General features: G+C 38.4%; 1 protein-coding gene across 5 annotated transcripts in view; it reads right to left on the reverse strand.

Moving 5' to 3' along the window:
* The window catches only part of NPNT (nephronectin), a 52111-nt gene that overhangs the window by 20658 nt on the left and 9961 nt on the right, over window positions 1-21492 (reverse strand). For 4 of the 5 annotated variants that reach the window (XM_062574142.1, XM_062574144.1, XM_062574141.1 and 1 more), the window contains 3 exons: window positions 14225-14317; window positions 6036-6155; window positions 5086-5205 (listed from right to left, as the gene is read on the reverse strand). In XM_062574142.1, coding sequence (XP_062430126.1) covers window positions 5086-5205; window positions 6036-6155; window positions 14225-14317 — 333 coding nt within the window. Of the gene's footprint in view, window positions 1-5085; window positions 5206-6035; window positions 6156-11404; window positions 11498-14224; window positions 14318-21492 lie in introns of all 5 variants that reach the window. The other variant, XM_062574146.1, reaches the window with a different exon arrangement.

Below are 21492 nucleotides of genomic sequence, written 5' to 3' on the forward strand. Positions count from 1 at the left end.
TCTTTTTGGCTGCAAGCTGGTCAGCCAGCAATAACACCCAGGCTACGGTTCCTCAGTTAAACTCTTGGTCACATACCCAAAGTATGTCTGTCTCGTGCCAAACAAATACTGTGAGCAACCATATCTGTGAGTGACAAAAGATGCAATATCACTACTGACTGTATGAGTGCTTGCTGTGTGGTCTTGTGACCTTGGGGCTCTTCCCCACAGAGAAGATATAGAAAATACAGAGAACACTTCATTTTCTTCAAGAGTATTCCTCAAAACACTCATCCTTAAAACTGTAACATCTTTTGTCTAAAGAAAAGCTATTTCATGTCATTTGTATAACTTTCTTTTCTCGCATTGAGCCTTGCATGATTACAAAGGTAGTACCTTGATTTACAACCAAGGAATTAAAAAAAAAAAATCCAATAATTCTTTTTAAAATATTCTGAAATTTCTCTGAAATATTGTTCCTGTAGCACGGGTCACGTGCATATTCAATGTATATCACCCTCCAGTAGAAAGTGGTTTATTCTTTTAAAATCTCAGGCATCCCTAGGACTGCCCATTAAGCCTATCAAAAATCTTCATCCTTTCAGGACTCACTTTGAATATGAAAAGTCCAAGCTAATGCCGGGATGGAGGTTGTATTTCTGGGACTCCTACCAGTTAGTTACTGCAGGCCAAATGCTTTTTGAGTAATTGCCCTTTTGCAAGTCCTTACCCTGAAGTACGTGTGCTGCAACTGATCCCTTTCAGGACACCTTGGTTACCTGAGGGACCTCAAAATATCTCAGGTATGGAGCTACGTGGCTCCTGCGTGCTCACAACAGGACCCTGCAGCAGGGCTGAGGCCTGTATTCCAGGCTGAGGCCTGTATTGCAGACAGGGACCGAGGCTTAGGCAGACGTGGGTGAGGCCTGATCAGTGTCAGGTGCCCCTCCTCTCACTGGAGCTGCTATTTGTCCCACCGAGTAACTAAGCCAGGCAGAGGCCCTGGGAGTAGCCGATGCTAAGCCAGTGCTGCCTGCGCTGCCTGGAACAACTCTTGGCAGGAGATCAGGCAGATACACAAAAGCCCCTTGCACTACCACTTCACTTTGCAATCCTTGGAAACTGAGTTGAAGCCTGCTAAGCACTTGAGCCCTAATTCTTCACTGAGGCAGGGACACGCCATGCACGGCCGCCTCTGACGCACAGCGCTTCTGACGTGTATTGGTTATCTCAGGGAACGGTTCAAGCCTTTGCTCTGCAGCTCTACCAAGCTCTTGATCTACAGAAAAGCAAGATTTTGCTCCCCAAGCAATTCTTTTTTGAAAAAGGAGCACTTCAGCTGCAGGTGTCAAGAGTGCAAAACAAAGCCAAGTGACTGATGCCCTGCTGCTTGTGAGAGGCCTCACTAAGGCAGAGAGGTGCAGAATCTGAGTCTCTTGCAAAGCACGGAGGAAATGCTACCACTGGCAGAGAGTTGCTCTGTCAGAACAAAATATTCTTGATTGCTAAAGAACAGTTCAAATAGGGAACTAAAAGAAACAAAACTGCTGGTTAGTTAAGGCAGCTACCCAAGATGAGAGATATAACCTTAAACTCTCCAAACTGTGTTTCCCACAGCCAAAAGAAGTAACCTAGAGTCATGAGTAACTGGCTAGATGGACTCTCCCAGTAGCTCCTGCTGGCACTGTCCCACTCTGCATAAAGAATTACAGAGGAGAGCAAGAATCCAAACCTGACCTCCCACAGGCCTGGCCCATCAGACTCCTCTCTGACATGAACAACTCTCCTTCATCCAGAGACCAGAGCTCTTCTGCTATGGCTCAGTATAGGCCTGAATAAGAAAGAACAAGAGACCCAAACTGGGCACATCTCCACGTCCCTACACACCTAAATCTTTGTATAAATCTGCCTCTTGGTTTGAATACATTATTAATGCTTTTACAAATGCTGCTGTGTTCTGTAAACTCATTTAATTCACAAGACATAATTTTCTACACCTTTTATTAAAATAACATTTCAACATTGCCTATTTCAGATGTTAATTACTATGAGGTTTTTTTTCTTTTTTTTTTAATCCTAACTTCGAAAAGCAATTCAGCAGGAATGAATCAGCTACAGAATATATTTTATCATGCCATGGAATGTTTTCTTTAAAACCTAATGTAGCTGGTTCTGCCTTTCCTTCTGTGCTCATGATATCGCAGACTCACGGGAAGAAGTGTGTTCAGTAACCACAGAATTACAGGGCTATCATCTGTCTATACAGTTATATACCTTAAACATACAGGACAGCTGATCAATACTCCTGTTGAAAACTGACACAAAAATTAATGGAAAAGTGTTATAAAATCTACTGCATACCTTTAAGGTGAGATGTGGATGCTCCTCGCTAGTGGAAAACTGCTTTTTGAGCATTAGCTAGAATATGGTATGCAAGTGCTTGTGCTTATCTTGCTAAGGTTCTCAAACGGTACGCGACTGTGGCTTCTTCCAAGCCCACGGGCCCATGCCGATTCACACCCGAGCCCAAACAGTGTAGACTGTTTCCTTCTGCCTGTTGCAACACACCATGGCTCATACCTGCTTCCTACGAAAACCACGGCATAAAGGGGTCATTTGTATTCCCATGGCAGCCTGGTCTGGAACCAAGGTACGTGCCCAGGCTGAACATCAGGAACTGCTCCAAAGGCAGACAACGCAGGCATCACCTAAGTGACTGTGCCAGTCAGCCTTCAACAGGGAAGCCGAACTGCAAACAGCTGCTTCTCTGCTTGTGTGAATAAGGCCGTATTACCAACCAAGAACCAAACATGAGATTGATTTAAAAATAGTTTGATTTTTGTTTCCAAGACCATATTTTCACGTTTCTCTCCACAATCAAAACTAACAAAAAAGACTATTTTGCAGTGAAAATAATTATTTTCAGTCCTCAAATTCTTTCAGACCTTCTAATGCCAAAGAAATATGTGAATTACTAATATCATAGAACAAAAAACCCAATCAAAAAGCTGGCAACACTGTTTCAGCAGTTATTTTTTGATTCTAGAGTCATTCATAATCCCAATTTTTACTTAATACTTTGCTGAACTCCATTTTGATTCTTTGTTATTTAGTTTATGTGATTTACCTTCGTAGGTGAATTGTTTGGTTCTTCCTTAATGACTGGCTGGAGAAAACATTTTAAAAAGAGAATGATCAACACAGGATAACAAACTAAATAGAATAATTTCTAAAGGAATTTCCACCTGTGGTAAAAAAATAAGTATTAGATCCCCCACGGTCTTTAGAACTCCCTTAGAGCAAGGATTTCATGAGCTACCGCCAATGCACGTTTCAATTTTCTTACCACTATCTCTACTTTTGTTTCTGCTGCAGCAGCGTTTGGAAACTCCCTGGAGCTGACACGCACCCCAGCAATGGTGGGCTTGTACACATGTGAGTGGAAGACACAGCCTCAAGTAACTTCAAATCTTGAAGGTATTTACTAGTTTTAGTACAGCTCTAACTTGACAGAAAAGCTCTGAAGGACTATGACAACACAAAAAGAGTGCCTGTCACAATCATGTCTTACCAAAAAATGGGAGCGGAGCGTATTATGACCCATGAAGGATAACAACTCCTGCTGTGACTACTTTCTCTGCACTGTGCAAGGCTGCTCTGAAATTTTTGCAGAAAATTTAAAAAATAGGTTGTGAAACAGATCTGAATGGTTCATGCCCACTGAAATATGGGTACACATAATGCACATAGTTCTTCACCTTTCAAGAAAAAAATGTGTTTTTTCTTCAAAACTACAGGATACTGAATAAGCTTCATATAACAGGTTTAAGTGCTAGTCTAATCGCTGATTATTTAAAAACATTAAATGTCCACTTTGTTTATTTCAAAACAGGTACAAAGTTTGCTTGAACTTTCTATAAAAATGCACACTAGGAGGATCTTGTGAGTATTTTGCTAGCAATTTTCTGTTTTGAGTATAACTTTCTTAAATTTCACTCACAATGCCACAATTATTTTCCAAAGACTCCTTCTGCCATGTTTACAGTATGATTAATCATAGTTCAACCCCTTCAGCATTTGACAAACGTTATTTTTGCTACTGTTGAATCCGTTCTTTTGCATACATACACATGCCAATGATACATTTCAGAAAGCCTCTGGCTAAGTGCCTGCTCCTTATATCAGGAGAACTAGTTTCTGTCCCTTGCTCTTCCACAGACTTCTTGGTCAGCGTGGATAAGTCTCTTCAAGAGGCAACTGTCTCCCCTGGACAGCTATAATACCCAGAAGCAGTCATCCACAGTCTCTTAAATTCTTTCAGTGCACAACTCCTACAGGATATGAAACTGTAGTTCTGTGTTAGGTATCAATAATAAAATCACTGGAGCATCCTATCCACTCAGGATATACAGTTAATGACTAATGAAATCACACTTCGTGCTGTTCTTCAGAGCATAGTAATGTATAGCACAATACAGACTGATTAATCATGAGCTCCTGAACCACATTCAGGGAGGTGAGAATAAAACATTTCACTTTTATGCTTTCTGAACTTCTGAATTTATTTTAACTTGAGGTTTTCAAAGATGCCTAAAAGACAGTAGCCTAAATCTCATTAATATTGGGAGTGTGCACAAACCTTCATCATGCCTCAATGTATTCTCAGCAATCTGTATAAATTATCCCTGCATTCACTGAACCACGGTAGCACCCCGCTTTATAAGTGTATGAAGGAAAGCTGCACTCTCCATTCCTTTTTGATACATGCAAGTATTTTGAAGTCCCTGTTAGCAATACTTTTAAATTACCCAGTAACAGGAGGCTGTGACATGAGTCAAAAGCTTTGATGCCAAGTAGCCTGTGCAGGCTTTAAGCAGGCAGTCAACAAAACTTGTGGGACTGGAAGAAAACGCTAGGGATCTCTAACTTGCATCATTTGAGAATAGCTGAGCAACATCCCAAACCTCAGTCCAATGAAGTTTTTACACTGCATGTGCTATGCATTCTAAATACACCTGACAAACTCTCTTGAATTGTGTTAAATGTATGGATGAAAACATTGGGGGGGGGGAAGAGAGAGAAAGAAATCTGCATTTTATCACCTACCTATGCAGGTCCTCCCATCGGGCCCTAGCTGCAATCCTGGAGAAGGACAGCGACAGCGTATTTCCCCTTTCAATACATCACAGCCGTACTGACAGTTTGCCATTGAACAAGTAAGGGCATCTATGAAAAAACAATTGCACATACTTGGATGAGGACCCTGATCCATACCAGAAAATCACCAATATCTTTGGAGAATTAAGATGTAGCTCATTTGTAATAAAAAACAATGGGAAAACGCTTATTGAATTTAATAGGTGTCCGTTCAGGCCTCTGAATGCCAAGCCCACACGCAGTAAATTTTTCTTTCCGTGAATTGCTTTCATGGGGAGGAGGAGGGGAGAAAGAACAACTGTAGTAAGTTGTGATATGAAATGCAATCTTTATGAGGAAAATAAATCCCTGTATATACTATAAACCCTCCAGGGCAGTAATGCCATTTTAAAACAGTACCTTCAATAAAGGTCATTTCTCTCCCCTTCTCCTCTGCCCAGACACTCAAAACAACCACTTTTACAGGACAGAGAAGGAACCTTATCTCCAGAAAGATCACAGTACAGTTTTGTATCAGTCAAGCAATCAACATCTGCAGCTCTAATGACTTTACATTTATATAGACATAGCACTGCAGAACTGCAGGTGTCTTGCTGCTGTGAGAACTGCAAGCCATTGTCCTTGAAGGCCAATTAACAGTGATTTACAGCACTGGAGAATGTTTCTGGGGAGGCCAGTAATAAAAATAATAAAATCAAAATATTTGCTCTTGTTTTGTTTAGCCTAAATTCATTAGAACAAAGAAGCTCATTTTGTGCAATTGCCTGATTTCCAGCAGGATTTACTTTTACTTTGGGACTCATCTTCATTTCATACAAGTTTCCCAGGGAATCCTGGGCAGTAATACAGGGATACTGAAGAGGAGGTTTGAAAAAAGAAAGCACCAAGCCTTGACGTACTAGAGCACGTTCCATCTGGCATGAGCATGTAGCCATTCAGACAATAGCACTTGTAGCTGCCATAGGTATTCATGCATCGATGTTTGCATGGCCGCGGCTTTAGTCCACACTCATTTAGATCTGAAAAGAAAGGGTACAAGGAAAGGGGGTGGAAGAAGAAAACAACAAAGTATTTGTGAAAATGCTAGCAGTTAGAGATCCTGAAGAAAGAAGGAAAATTATAGCAATTAGCTTTTTATATACAGTCCAGCTCATCAGCAAATATCCTGAACATCCTGCATGAAGTCCTATTCAGTCCTCCCGAGAAGCTGACTATTTTCTTCTCTCTGTATCACAGATATCCCTTTCAGAAATAACAATATTGCATTAAATTATGCACTAGCAGAAGTTTCATTAGGGAATACATGAGCTCAGACTGCTCACGTCTTGCCACTTTCCACATCAACCTTATGACAAGGCTCAACCAGATCACTAGACTAGGAGAGGCAAAGCACACGTCACTGCTGCAAACACCGTCAAAGACCACGCTCCAAAGCTAGTGGCAGAGGAAGGCAGGAAAGCTGATGCTGACCCACTGAAAACAATCTAGTGCAAAAAAAAAGTGTTCCTTACCTCCCAGACAATACAGAAAAAAGCATCTGACATCACTAGTATTTTCCAAGGACTACCCATGAAGACTATTATTTCAGATTTACAAATTACTACACCCAGAATTCATTAATAAAGATATTCAGTCCACAATTTTCACTTTAGTAGACAAGACTTCTAGCAAGAAGTAAAAATTGACTCAAGAATTCCTTCAGAATTCACTTCCAAAAATGCAGGTTTATTTTATCTGTGTAAACCACAATAATCGGTTCCTGAACATAGCCATTTGCTGTAGTTATGCAGTGAAGGTGACAATAAGAAAATGTTAAAAATAATAAATCTATCCACAAATCTTGTCAGCAGGTAGTTTTACAACTGCATTACTAATCTTCATTTCCAATATTCCACAATGCCATCTGGAGTTTTGTCACAGTAAAAGAGTAACTGTTATTTCCAGGAACCTTTCAAAGAGCAATCACTCCCTAATCACTCCTAGAAAGGTAAGCCTTGGCTCCTAGCAATTAGTAGGCACATGAACACAATACCTGCTGTATAAAATGCTGGCTGAGAGGGAGCTGCATCTTTTTTAAGGACTAGGTATGAAAGGTTAGAGATAAGACATTAGAACAGAAAGACAAATGTACCTCCAGTTAGAATCATGTCAGTAATTCGTTGATTGCTTTATGCACTATAGGAACCAATCTTAGCAATGGTCTATGTTGAAACACTAAGAGAGAAAAGCTGCATTCACTACAAAGCAGAAGTCAGACAGAACGCTGGTTTTAGAAAGTTACACTCAGAATTCTCCAAATTCCCAGTATTTGGAATTTAAATTCATCTTGAAATGTTTTAATCACCCAGTTTTGGAGGGAAACTTTCTTCATCTTTCTTTTTTTTTCAGAACAAAGCTTTTAACTGCTATTCTAAAAGTTGCAAGTATTTCCCCTTTCATTATGACTGACAGAATATAGGGCAATCAGGAGCAAAATAAATCACGCTCCAAGACACCAGCGTAATTCAAAACCAGCCACAAGGATTTTTGCTTGTACTTGTAATAAGCATTCTGTTACGCTGCTGCTCTCCTGAGAGTTCCAAACAACCTATGGTTTTCTGAGCTACTTTATTTCACCCTGCCAGAGACAAAGAAGGGCCAGCACTGTGCAGAGACAAATTTGTCCCTGCCACAACACCTCCTCTGACAGATGTGAAGTTTTTTATTTGGTTTTCCAAGACTTCAAGAAGTACAGCAGGTTTAGCAATAAGCATACCTCCTGCTTCTTGTGCTGGCAGAGAGCAGTGGGAGGGGATACAATTTTTGCTTTATTCCTGCAAAAGGCTGATCAAAAATTTTCTAGCCTGGAGGGTCTGCTTAGCTCCTAGAGAGGCAAGGAAGACCAGGTGAGTAACACTGATGAAAAAAGGTTGCCGAAAGAGGAAACTGTCGCTTACAAACAACAAGCTCTGAGTGCAGAAGCCAGTGGCCTTTTCTACACTTCCTGCAGAATGTGTCCTGCGGAAGGAGCATCCCTTCTCCATCCCTTCTCCATCCCTTCTCCCTCCTACTCTCCAAGAGTTTGAAGACATTTCTGGAGTTGCTAGGAGAACACACTAACTTCCCTCAGCAGCCACTCAGTTCTCCCTCTTCAGTTAGGCGTGCTGACCATTGACAGAATACACACATAGGTCAAATGGAAGAGCAGTAGATAATGCTCCTGGAGTGGGAGGATAAGTTTCGAATGCGAAAACCTTTGCATAAAAAAAGTTTACATAAAAAAGTGGAATAATAAACACATGAGAGATGCGCATTTTGCGAGGTAAATTTCTCTAGGGGGAATAAGAAAAACATACTTTATTTTTTCTTTGTTCTGTGAAGCTCATTAAAATTATGCAGTCCCTGACAGACATTATAACTGCATTAACAGATCAGTGACACATTCCAAACTTTTGTTAAATAATAAGTCGTTGTTAAATTCAATAATTTTGTTAACAATTTATAGACAATTTGTTATAATCCATAGACATATCTTCACTGAGCCCCAACTAATGACTATTTTGAGATTCACAGGGAATAATAATTTTGAATTTAAATAGAAAGGTTCTTATTTTAATGCTAAAATAACTATTTTTTCCTGCTTTTTACAAAACTCATCATTTTACAAAATAAACGCGTAACAGAGTAACATATAAAATACTTAACTAGAAGTAGTGCCAGAATAGGAGCAGTAATACTGAATTTAAGCTGATAGGGCTGGATTTTAGCAGTGCCTGTGTGATCCTTTGGTGGTTACATCCCATTGCACTTCAGCTAAGTTTAGATACTCCTAATAACGTAACCCTTAGGAAGAACTCTCTCACTTATTTCCAGAGCTACTATCACAGATCTGAAGTTGAAAAACATAATGACTGATCTGCATAAAGCATGGATTACACTATGAACCTTAAATAACTGGATTCTTCCATAGCATACTGACTACTATACCACTATTTGGTACAAATAGTATAGAAAAGAAGGCTTTCGTATTGATGAATATGTGGCTATTAGGGAAATATGATGAGAACAACCTCTTAAAAGCAGGTGCAATGAACCTCATTAGTTTATCACACCACACACTGGTGAATTTTGACTACATTTAGTTACTTCTATTGTACTCATTTTATTCTATTTCTACCTGTGAATAAACACTGTCACATCAGATTTTGACTCCTCTGGTTCAAATCTTTAAAAAATGTGTGGTGAGTAAAATGCCTGTGTCTTTCAACAGCCAATTTTTTTCTCTGGGCTGACATAATAGAAAGCTAAGGCATCAGGAATGGGCTATCAGCACAGCTCCATTTAAATCTACAACTCATGTGTCATGCGTTTTCATTTTTGCCCTTGACATTAGCTATTGAGACAGAGATGTTTTTAACCTTATGGAGTCAGAATGAATGCTACTGCTTAGGAAAACAAGAATTAGCAATACCTTGGCTGCTTAAAAGCAAAGCCAGCCTCCAAAAAGGTTAGATACGTTAAAGCACACAGCTCAGCCCATCTTATTTTATTTTCCCCCAAATGCAGTTTTTCTGGTTCTCACTTTCATCAGCACAGACAGGCATACACTCAGAAACCACACAGAAAGCAACACTCCATTTCCTAGGAGGCACACTGCATGACTACTGGAAAGCCTTACTGGTTCTTCATAAAGCCCTGCATAAATATGCCGACAGCTCTCTTTATCTACCTCCACGCTCCCATAATCTGTAACAGTGTGCTTCCCTCAGAAGAGTCTGGATGTACTGCACATGGGCAAGGGGTGCACTGTAACAGTCTCACTACTAATACACTATATCTGCTTCAGTTGTGTGTTTTTCATTCTTTCAATAATGTTAGCAGTTAACAAGTCAGCTACAACAACATACCTCTTGAACATATCTTGGTTTAAAAAAGATCAGGTTACTTACCCAAAGATATCAACTGCATATTTCAAACAGTATCTATAAAGAGATCTCAGTATAAATGTCTATGCATCAAAAGAAGAAAAAAAGAAAACAGTGGAACTTTCTTCTAAAGAAAGCAAACTAAAGAGTACAAACTCAAAGGATAATGAAAGTAACACTTTTACATCCTTTTTCTTTGTAATAGAGCATCATCGTTCCTTCTAGTGATGTAAAACCTTACACTGGAACTTCAACTATAAAGCACAGCACTATTAAGAATTTAACAAATGTCCGTTCACTATTCTGAAATTGTTAAATTTCACTGCTCAATCACTTAAACTCAGATTTGCCTACAATTACACAGGCTATGCAAAATGAGCATTCTTAACTTCAAAATAACGTAAGACAGTACTGCACATGAAAGTAGGCTGAAAGGTTTAGGCACTAAGGAAAGCAGGTCTGTAACGTAAGTGGAGGCTGCTGAGCCCAAGCGTTTTATTTTAAAAGAAAAGCAATGGAAACATGAATGCGAGGAACAGACAGCAGTGCTATGCTGGCAAATCCAGATGTGACCTCTTTGACTACTGTGTGCCATCACACAGGATCCTGGGAAATGCCTAATGTCTGTGTGTACCTAACACTGCAGAAAGTCTTTCCTAGGATGACGCAGTACACTGTGCTGTTTTCTTTAATTAGCTTCCACAAAAGACTCCAGCCTATTTTTCTGCCTACTAACTTGGATCAAACCACATAGAGGTCAAATAGTCAATACCAAATTTACTCAGACTAAGGTAATAGAAAGTCACTGACCAGAAATCAAGTTAAAAATTAAGCTGTTACCACCTACACTATACAAAATAAATCAGCTTTCATTCTCAGAGAGTATCATCACACAACCACATTAAACTTGTCTATGGAGCAGATTTGTATCACCCTATGAATTATCTTTCACAGTACTTAGGTCAGATAAAACAACGGCTGACAGATTCAGAAGTTGGCAATCCTCACTTTCTTCAACTTTCTGCTTTGTGTGAATTACAATTTTGTCTTTATCTGACCTGACAAGCAATTTCCAGTTTAGAAAGGAACTTAGAAATAAGTAAAAAGCAATGCAAGTCCTGAAAGAAGAGCAAAGAAATAATAGCAAGGTGCAATAGTAAGTTTTGTGGAGTGCCAAGTCTTTTCAGAATAAGAATACAAGCACACAATATCAAGGAAATACAGCTATTAGCTCTGCATGCCAATGACACTGCAGGCTCAGCTTTCACATTGCAGCCATCGGTCTGCCAGCCTCCAATCCATTTGCAAGACATTGGATTATTGTCTCAAGCTGTGCAGCCACCTGAAATAAAGCACCATCTCACCCCTTGAAGGTACATTTGTTGCGTGATGATTCAGGATGCGCAAAAGAAATGGTTCACTGTTTCGATCAGATAGACTTGTATACAGTTGCTCATCTTCACAGGATGGGAAGAAGGCATAATAAAAACAAAATGACCAAATCTTTCTAGTACACATTACTTTAGCATCAAAAAAAGAAAAAAAAAAAAATCAGGTGCTGATAAGAACTGCCTTACAAAAAGAGAAAGAGGTAAACTTTCACAAGATGTTCCTGGAACAAGCAGGTAACAAGATAACAAGTTACAGGAGAGATGCCACATATTCTTTTAAGTGAAGTTAATCTTTCTCAGCCACAGAAAGCAACCTGCATACACTTTCTACAACTAGCAAAAACTTAAGTTTTCAACTACTTGTATTTGTCAGTAAACACAGATTTTATTGAAGAGCAAGTACCTATTTTCTGATGAACACATTTTGAGAGAACTGTAAGTTCCATTATGATCACTATGAATTAGAGAGCTGGCTAAGGGTATTTTCTTTCAGAATGCTCAGCAAGTTTTTTTTTTTTTTTTAAAAAAATGGTTACAGCTGTAAACTTGGGCTCAAAAAACTAGAAAGGAAACACTAAATCACTAGTGAGATTTGAATGCATTCGGGAGAGCATATGGTTCCCTCCTGTGCAAAGCCATTGCAATTTAGTTGCTGATGCTAGTGATACAGTAAGAGAGGTGGTTATCAGCTAATCCTACCTTCTGCAAGTGACCTAAATCAAGGTCTAGATTGCCACTGCCACTACAGCACCCCTGGGAAAGGGCTAACGTTTGGGCAACATCACACAGTTGAAGTTCAACAGTTCAGCTGTGAGGCTGGGTTGTCTTCTTGGCTTGATCTATTGAATATGGCTTGAACCACAAGGTCCATGAACAGATGAGAAGTAAAACCTATTTATGAGCACTCATACTCAAAGAATGCCTTTCACCACAAATCTGAGCATACTTTACAGCTCAGTACCATTCACACAGCCCAGAAAGACTTCCATCTCTGCAAGGGGTCTCCAATATCTCTTCTGCCAGCATCATTACTTTTTTTTTTTTTAATTACTAATTATTATTCTAGAACAAAAGCAAGAAAGATCTCCCATGGACTAAATGGGACAGCTGCTATGTATCAAGATATAATATAGGCTGTGTTTATCCTGTATGGTAAGTGTGCCTCATGGGATGCCCTATACATCTAATGCATCCAGTTCTCCAGATTAGGGATGGTTGGACCATGCTATGGCTCTTTTCCCAGTCACAGATGTGCATTTCCTTCCAGCAAAAGTAGGGCTCTGCATGAACTATGAACATTCAGGTCTCACCCTCAGGCTGCATACTCTGAGCCCAGGAACAGCTCTAGGGTCTCAGCGCATATGGTAGCACAGACACAGCTGTAGTCACCTAAACTGATGTACGTTTTGGCCAGTACAGTCAGGAGGCATCTCATGCAGATCTGCCATGGAACTCTGTCACTGATACTACGCAAGAACATTTGGTCAATACTGCCTAAAAGGCTGCCTTTAATCATTTTCCACCAAGTTTGTTTTCCTTCTTTATCACTTCTTGGACAGTGAACTGTTTAGCTCAAGACACTGCAGTCTCCAGTAATCTGCACATCTATTTGATATTATTTATTACATGTATATATATATATAAACTGCTACATATAACAACTGTTAGTTCACTGCACTATGTTTTAGAAAAATTCCAGGTTCTACAGGTGTAGAAAAAAAAAGTTCTACAGGTGTAGAATAAGGGTGTCATAACATGCTATCCATGTCAGCCCAGAATGAAGGCAGAAGAAGATAGGATAATCTGAGAGAGAACAGAGTAAGTGAAACTTAAAACAAAACTGAAAAGCACAATATTTATTTCCACATCAGTTTGGGATAGATTAGTAAATCTGAAAACAAATATTTATATATTTAAAGAAAATAATGCACTTCAAAATCAACGTGCCAAAAGGAGGTTAGAAAACATCAGAGAACACACTTCTGGACAGCAGTTTAGTCCTAACTTTGGTAGATTTGTCTATCATACTTCCTCAGCATTCTCAGAAAACATTTACAAACATTTTATCTACGCTGGGACAACTGGAAAAGAAAACTGCCTTAATGGGACTTATTGAACTTGTCTTAGGCATCAAAAGCTTTTAAGTTCTGTATTATAATACTGTTTTATACTATATATTCTTTATACCACTACACATTTTTGGAGGTCAACTGGGGGTGGAGGGAAGAAAAAAGAAAACTACCTATGATAATTTATTAAAAGAACACTTCATCTTTCCAGCTTTTAATTACAAAGTACAAGTTTTTGCTAGCTAAACTCATTCAGCGTCAGAAACACATAAAGAATAATACAGGAATCAAATTGTTTCTAATTAAATATATATTATTTCACTACCCAAACCTCAGAATTGTTACTCTGCTTTGAATTAGCAGTCCTAACCACGAGATTTAAATTATTTAATCCAGATTCAGGAAAGCATGTAAACACATACTTCACATTAATCTCACTGACTTCTTCTGAATGAAAGCAAACGTTTTCCCCTGGAGATGTCATTCTCCCTACAAATGTAAATCTTAATACCAGAATAGCTGCAGCAGGAAATGTCCTGGTATTTGAGTTCACTACCTATGACTGCAGGCAACATATGCAATCTTGTGATGAATACTACATGCTTGTGAAGAATTAGCAAAGAAAAGAAAACGACCAATCCTAGGTAAGACAAAATTAGCACTTCTTTTTGAGTTCCAAAGTACTTCTGTGATTTCATGAAGGAATTCTCTTTCTTGGATTTACCTTGGTTGCAGGTTTTTCCAGTGTATCCTGGGTGGCACTTACACTTGTTTGGTCCAATGCATTCACCATGTTTGCATCCTGGCTGGCATATAGCTGCAAATGGAAGAAAACCTCATCACTCTTTTGCTCCATCACAGCTGATGGCACATTACTTTCGATCAAATGACAACAACCTAACAGACAGTACAATTTATCTTCCTCCCCTAAGCATCATTACATGTTCAAAACACCACTGTTCAAGCCCCAGGTACACTTTCAAAGACAGCCACCACCCCAATACACACAAAGAATGAACCACCCATTAGTGTTCTATTTCTGCATAACAGTAGACTGTGCTGTCTCTAGGTTATTAAATGCTTTTAGTACCTGACCAGCAAGCAGACAGCAAGCCTCCTCTGACTCTATGTATATATGCACTATGATTCATGCCATTAAGTGGGGTATACCTGGAATATGCCCTAGCTCTATAGGAAATATGTACATCAATGCCATAGCTAACATATCAACAAAGTCATAGTTCAATCACCTGTAAGTAGCAACAAAGTTCCTCAGATTCACAGATTTCCTTTGTGACCTCTTAGCACAATGACATTTTTCACCCCCCATTAAGAAATGTTTTGGCTGAATCTTTCCCTTTCAGATGCTGGCACTGTTGCATGGGAATGACATTTATTTCTTCTTCTGGGGGAAAAAGGAGTGGGTAAAAACAAAAGCAACACTGCAATATGCTACTTTATCACTGCACATATCCAAGTCGCTGCTATTCAGAACATTTCAAGCATATATATAATCAAAACTGCTACATAAACACAGTTGAAGAATGTGATGTTCTACTCTGCTTCTAGAATCAAACTTGCCAAGTGATTTCTAACTCCCTAACTGGAGCGTAAATGCAGAACGCCAAGAAATAATAGTTACAAAGCCATTTTTGGTGCCTCTCTTACTTCAAATACAAATAAAATGCATAAAAGAAGCTTTCAAAACTTCAAAAACAAAAAAAACTGCTTTTGAAGAAACGTAATTCCAAGTCTAAAATTTTAACAATAAAACAAACTTTGCTTTTGAAGAAATTTAAGCTCAAGAATTTACTCCTACTGATCTATGATTAGCAAAGAGGAGTATTTCCAGAGTGCTAGGAATCCTGCACAACTCTGGAAAACATTTCACAGGTGAAACAATTTTAAACAGACATTGGCAAGTATTTTTGTTATAGTATCTTCCTATTATTAAATATATTGTTTTAGCCTACCGGAAAACTGAAATATTTGCTATGCTCTAAAATGACACTTATCATGATACATGACAAAATGCAGACGTAAAATGCTGGTGAGCTTACTATTTAAGCAATACAGATACAAACTAGAGAGAAATCGGAGAGTGGCGTAACTTGAATACCCTGCAGAGTTAGGATCCATTATTTATCTTTGATTTAAGTTCATTTTGTAAAATAATGGCATCATTTGGAATTTGTGAAGTAACTAACTAAATACAGCTGTAATTTTAATTAACCTGACAGCAGTCTGTATCATAAAATTTGATGTATTAAGGATCTAATTTAACACAAATCTGTCAGAAGGCACTCACAAATGTGGCTTGCACTCTAGTCCAAGCTTTTCTACAAGGGCTGAAGTAAACAAAATTAAAATTCAAACAAGAGATTAGTTTTTCTTTAGCTTGTTAAAGAAATATGCAAATACATCTCTCATGTTATAAAAGATTCATAGAAGATTCCGTAAGATTCAAAGAATCCAGAATTGGCCATTCCCACTACTGCATCTGCAAAAGGAACTACAGCATAGAAAGAGTTTGCTCCATTTAAGTTTTAGAACTCAGTTTCCCCTCTACTATCAGGACATCTTTCTATATGTCTATGAACATACATTGTATGTATATGGCCTGTGATATTCCCTGAGAATATGAGATCTTGCTTTTAATGCATGGCACTGCTCTTGATGCCTTTTTCTAACAAATTGGTGCAGTCTCCTTCTTAAATCTTTCTTAAGGGATATTTTTAAAAGGCAACATAGACAGGTGTTTTTAGTTAGTATAAGGCATTTTCCCTACAAACAATAGCCAGAAACAGAAAAATAGTACTCAGAATCACAGAAACATCTTTCCTTTAAATAGTTTGGGGAAGGGGCTGCTTAGACTACTAAAAAGAATGCTTCAAGAAGTATGCCCTTGAGTAATGCTTGAACAGATCTGACTGAAAAGCAGCTGATGCCTCATGAAAAACTTCCAAAGCGTTCTACTTGAAAATGATCACTTCCTCTTTTTTAAACACTATGGTCAGAAACAGAAAATGGATAGGAGAAAGGTAAATCTTAATTTTAGACTGCCTCCCAAGTCTCAAGAAATAATTAAGTGCACTTAAATTGCCTGACAGATGTGTCTTTGTCCTGTTTTCCGAAGTCTCAAGTGAAGATTTCAGTGCCTCTGAAGTCTACTGCTTAAGAATCCCTTCTATGATAGTTTATAAACTTTCTGTGAAAGCTTTTAGCAAACCACAGCCCATATAGTCAAAAACAATATAAAATGTCATTTTGCACATTAAATGGGTATTTGGAAATCCGTATTTGCTGCCAAACACTGTCCTTGGAAAAAATGTTTACTAGAATATAGTCTGTGTATCTCAGCTACTTAAATGCTCTGTATCTTTTTTATACATAGCAGCCAAAATTCAATACAGTGTTATGACTGAGAATTAATATATAAAAAAGAGAAGCATTTAGCAGTAAGCTTCACAACATCTTCAATTCTACCAACACTACAAACACATTTTATATCACTTTCTATTAGGAACCAAGCCACTCTCACTGAGCAATAGGTAGGTCCTCCTGTTAATTTAAATTAAGATTTGTATGGTGCTGAGGATTTTAAAGAAATAGGCCACATTCAGCCAAGTTTGTGCACGTGGCTTGGATTGCACTAGCTACATCTATAATACAGCCTCTTCCACTACACCTCTACCAGGTCCAGAGAGGTGGCCTAGTTTGCATTCTGATATTTCTAGGATGTAAATTATACTTTCTTCTCAGCTAGCTTTCCTTGCCAAAGGGACTAATAGATTCACTGCGTGCTGGAGCTCCAGGAGTGACCTAACACATGCTGTGTGGATAATCAACAGGCAAAAGAGATGCAGAACCTAAGTGGCAGTAAAGATACATCCTGCCTTCTAAAGGGTTCCATGTGAGTAAGGTCAACAATGAGATCTGGGTATAAAAATAAACTTGAGACTGACTTTCAGCCTTTCTTTTAATAGTAGTCAGTTATTTCAGTTGTTGGGCATGACTCTAGACTGTGTGGTGAGAGTTAGATTTCATATGTTGATTTCAGGGGGGGTTTCTTTTAATTTTCCACCCAACTTCTTTTCTGACAAAATTCCAAACATTCCTGCTCACACATGAACAGACTGAGTACATTCACTTCTCAATACAATTAGACCTATAAGGAGTGAAAGAAAATGTCTCACAATTGCTATTCTCTGCATCTTGACAATAAAAATTTCCCCTATAACCAACCACAATAAAACAAATGGATTATCAGTTTTGTCAGATCAACCCAAATTTACAATGACTGTTTAAAAATGACTGAAATAAGTCTAGCCCATGTATGGACTTTAAACTGCTATGTGACACTCATTTCCTTACTAGACAAAGAAAAAACGTAGATATTGGAGGGTGACACCAGACTGAGAAAGTCATACACTTGCAGACTTAAGACATTGTCTTAAGACAATCAAGTTAAAAAGTCAAGAGTCTGGGAATGTTGCCAAAAAGAAACAAACTTTCTACTCTTTGCAAGACTGATTCTTTTTTTTCAAACAAGTTAAGAGCACCTACACTTGTCCTATAGACTAGCTGGCCACTGTACAGATGATTGCCTACTTACCTTTGTATTAACGTCAACAAAAAACTATGATTTCTCCCAGGACTCCTTTTTGAAAACACTGAAACTGGCATCCTCATAGTACAGTGAAGTGAATTTAGATAGATAGAAGGAAATTCTAAGCACAGCTATCCTGCTAATTAGTCAACCTGCTGCTTATTTATCTAGGCCATAAAATAAACTACTGCTAAGCTTTCTATTTCACTTGATGCCAAGTTCATCCTAGATATATCAGAAAATAAACGCTGATCTCATGATCATTCATTCCTGTCTGCTTATTTTAAACTATTATTCTGGGCCAGATGCAAAGAGTTGCTCTCTCTCTTAATTCCCATTGACTTCAATGAGACTTAAGGAGGTATCCTACAGTCTTTTATTTGGCCATCAATGTAACAAGAGTACTTCTTTTAAAAGACTGGCAAGAACTCGCTTTTCCCCCAAAATAAGATGATAAATACCACATTTTAAGTTTCGCTTAAATTTCAGCACAAATTAAATTTCCTGTAAAAAATAGTACAGGGAATTGAAACATGAGAGTGGTTTTGGTTTGAGTATTTTCAAGTGTGGGAGAAAGAAGCTGTGGTAAAATGCACACACTGCTAGCACTTGTTAATTTTGTATAAAAGATAAAAGCCACTCAGTCATCCACTACTAACAGCTGATGTGGCCTAAGCACAACTAAGTCATCCTGAATTACTGTTGTTTAGTTGCTGTATAAATTCAAGAAGTGAAAAATGCATTCAATTCATTCTGGGCCTACAAGTGGGTTGGGGTTCCCTCCATTTCCCTGCTGACAGTCTTCTCAAACTACTCTGGAAGCTCTTCTCAGGTTTTTCTCAGTTCCACTGTACTAAACTGCACACCTTTTGAGGGCATTAGTGAGTACCACATGCTGTCACCTCTATTCCCATCTAAAATTTTAAGCTTAAAGATTTGTTGCTTGATTACTATGCACTCTTTGGTGGAGTCCTAACTAGAGGGCTGCACTGCCTGTGCACCTAACTGCTCTTTTCACTTGTGGCCAATGACAGAAATTCTACAGTTTCTAGTGGAGCATCTCTACTATTATAAAGCTTATTTGGTTGGTTCTCCAACACTTCTAGCTATGTCTTCGATCAATTCAGCTCTGAGCATAATTCTTCGAGGACATATTCAGACTATGCATCTTCTTCTCTGTTTTGTCTCTTCTCTCAATTTCTACTTCCTAATAAAGTTTTTTCTTGTTCTATATATCTGCTTTCTTATATGATGTTCACAAGAGGTTTTTTTGGGAAAAAAAAAAGCTGCCATCAAAGTCTTTAGTTGCTCTTTCTGCATCCCTCACTCAAATCTGCTGCAAAATGACAGACTGCAGATGTTCAACCTACCCTAGAGCTCCTATTTTCACCTCTCTGAAGTCTAAAAATATCCGTAAGAACACCTGCATCTGAAACAAACCATGATGACTGTCCACTCAATGGCTTTGCTTCCATCCCCTCTTCCTAAGTAACATAGAGCCACTCATTTATTCTGTCCCTAAATCACAACTCTTTAAAATTCGATCTGCCCAAATGCAGGAACTAAATTATGCATCGGCACAGAGATTATCACATATTATTCAGCTTCACAAACCTTTATTGGATCTTTTTATACTGCAGTGCCAACTTTATGACCTAGACTTGCTCATTGGTAAAGCAAGCCGTCTTTTATGCTGTCTCCGTCACCTCAGGCTCCCCTTCTCCTGCAGCCTAACAAACCATAGCCTCAAGTTCTATACCTTTTCTCTGCAAAGACAATTTGGCTTTGAAATACCTGCCTATTTCTATATATATTTGGCAATTCTACAAATGTAAGTAACAATATGTCACAACAACACACTCAGTAAAATAATAAAAATTTGCCTTATTCATAATTTTTTTTATCTAGAAAGTCTTCAAGATATTAGTTAACTTGCAAAACAAATCCCTGCATATCTTTCAAAGATAAATATTTCTTCTTTGCTCAACCTCATCCAAATGCAAGACAATGCATAAAGTTGAACCTACCACACAGCAATCTGTAGGTGGTAAAGGCATGCCATACCCATAACTCATATTACAGAATTACTTGTGAAAAAATAACTTTGCTTCCCAAATAAGTATACCAGAAGTCACAACATATCTGTAGACATCAGGAAACCCAATTAGGGCAACAAGGGATTAATTTTCAGATAATCTGATATGCCAACATTCCTTACTTTATTTCTGAAAGACAAATGTCCTTGACCAACTTCTGTAGCTAAGGACCGATAATATCATCAGATAAAATGGTAGTATCTAGTGACAGTCTTTTCAGAAATAATTTGCTCTTATCGGTAGCACTCACGATAACAAACGTTGCCAAAGTGCATGCATAAGCTTCTATCTAAAATATACAGTACCATTAAGTAAGCAGCTCCTAATTTTTCATGCACAACTACCACATTTGCCTGGGTAAATCAGTTACTAAATTTGCACATATGAATGTGGTAATAGCACATTAACATGATAAATGGTAACCAGGGGGACCTTTCATTGCAGTGAATTTTTTGCTTGCCTACGACTGCTGCCAAATGTGTTCCTGAACCAGGATCTGAATTTGTATATGCAGTTTAAGAATGCCTTGCTATTAAGACAGAACAACTCTTTAAAGCACGCACAAATTTAAACATAAGCTCAGGTAACACTGAAATCAATAGGATTTAATGAAGTCAGTGAAAGGTAATCAGATGCTTATGCACTTAAACACTCTTTTTAACAACCAGTGACAAATTCATCCAACAAATATGCAAAATTAGAATTCTTCTCTGGAAAAGCAAGAAATATTTCATATTTTGTCAAGCTTTTCATATTTTCACTTTGAGTGGTTCATGATAATCACTTAAAGAATAGAGCTTTATCATCTCAAATGCATGTTTGTTATCTGCATCTTTCTGTGTGTCTACTGAATTCCACCTGGTAGAAGCAGGCTAGCATGAGTGTCACTAAGTGTGGTGGCAGAAGAGAAACTGGGCCCTATTACTGTCTTCTTCATAACATATAATACCAACTGGCTTCAGTGAAATAAATCCTGCATCACAGTGACAAAGTTGAATTCAACACACAACTGAACAGCTGATTGCTTTGCTCTCCTTCTGAAGACCAGTGTTCCCAATACAGGGATAACTAAATAAGACATATCAATTCCTAAGCAACAGACTATAACCCTGAATACTAATATGAAGTGGCATTGACTTCATCACGCTTTAATATGCCAGATTATACACTGCTGTAGATCAGGGGCTCTAAAGTTCCCTTCTTGTTGGAATGACAAGCCGTACTAGAGGTGCAAAGCAGACAACTGTGGGTAACAAGTGCTTCGGCTATCCCAAACGAATCTCCCAA

Source organism: Rhea pennata, chromosome 4 (genome assembly GCF_028389875.1).
Source record: "Rhea pennata isolate bPtePen1 chromosome 4, bPtePen1.pri, whole genome shotgun sequence".
NCBI classification, from domain to species: Eukaryota; Metazoa; Chordata; class Aves; order Rheiformes; family Rheidae; genus Rhea; species Rhea pennata.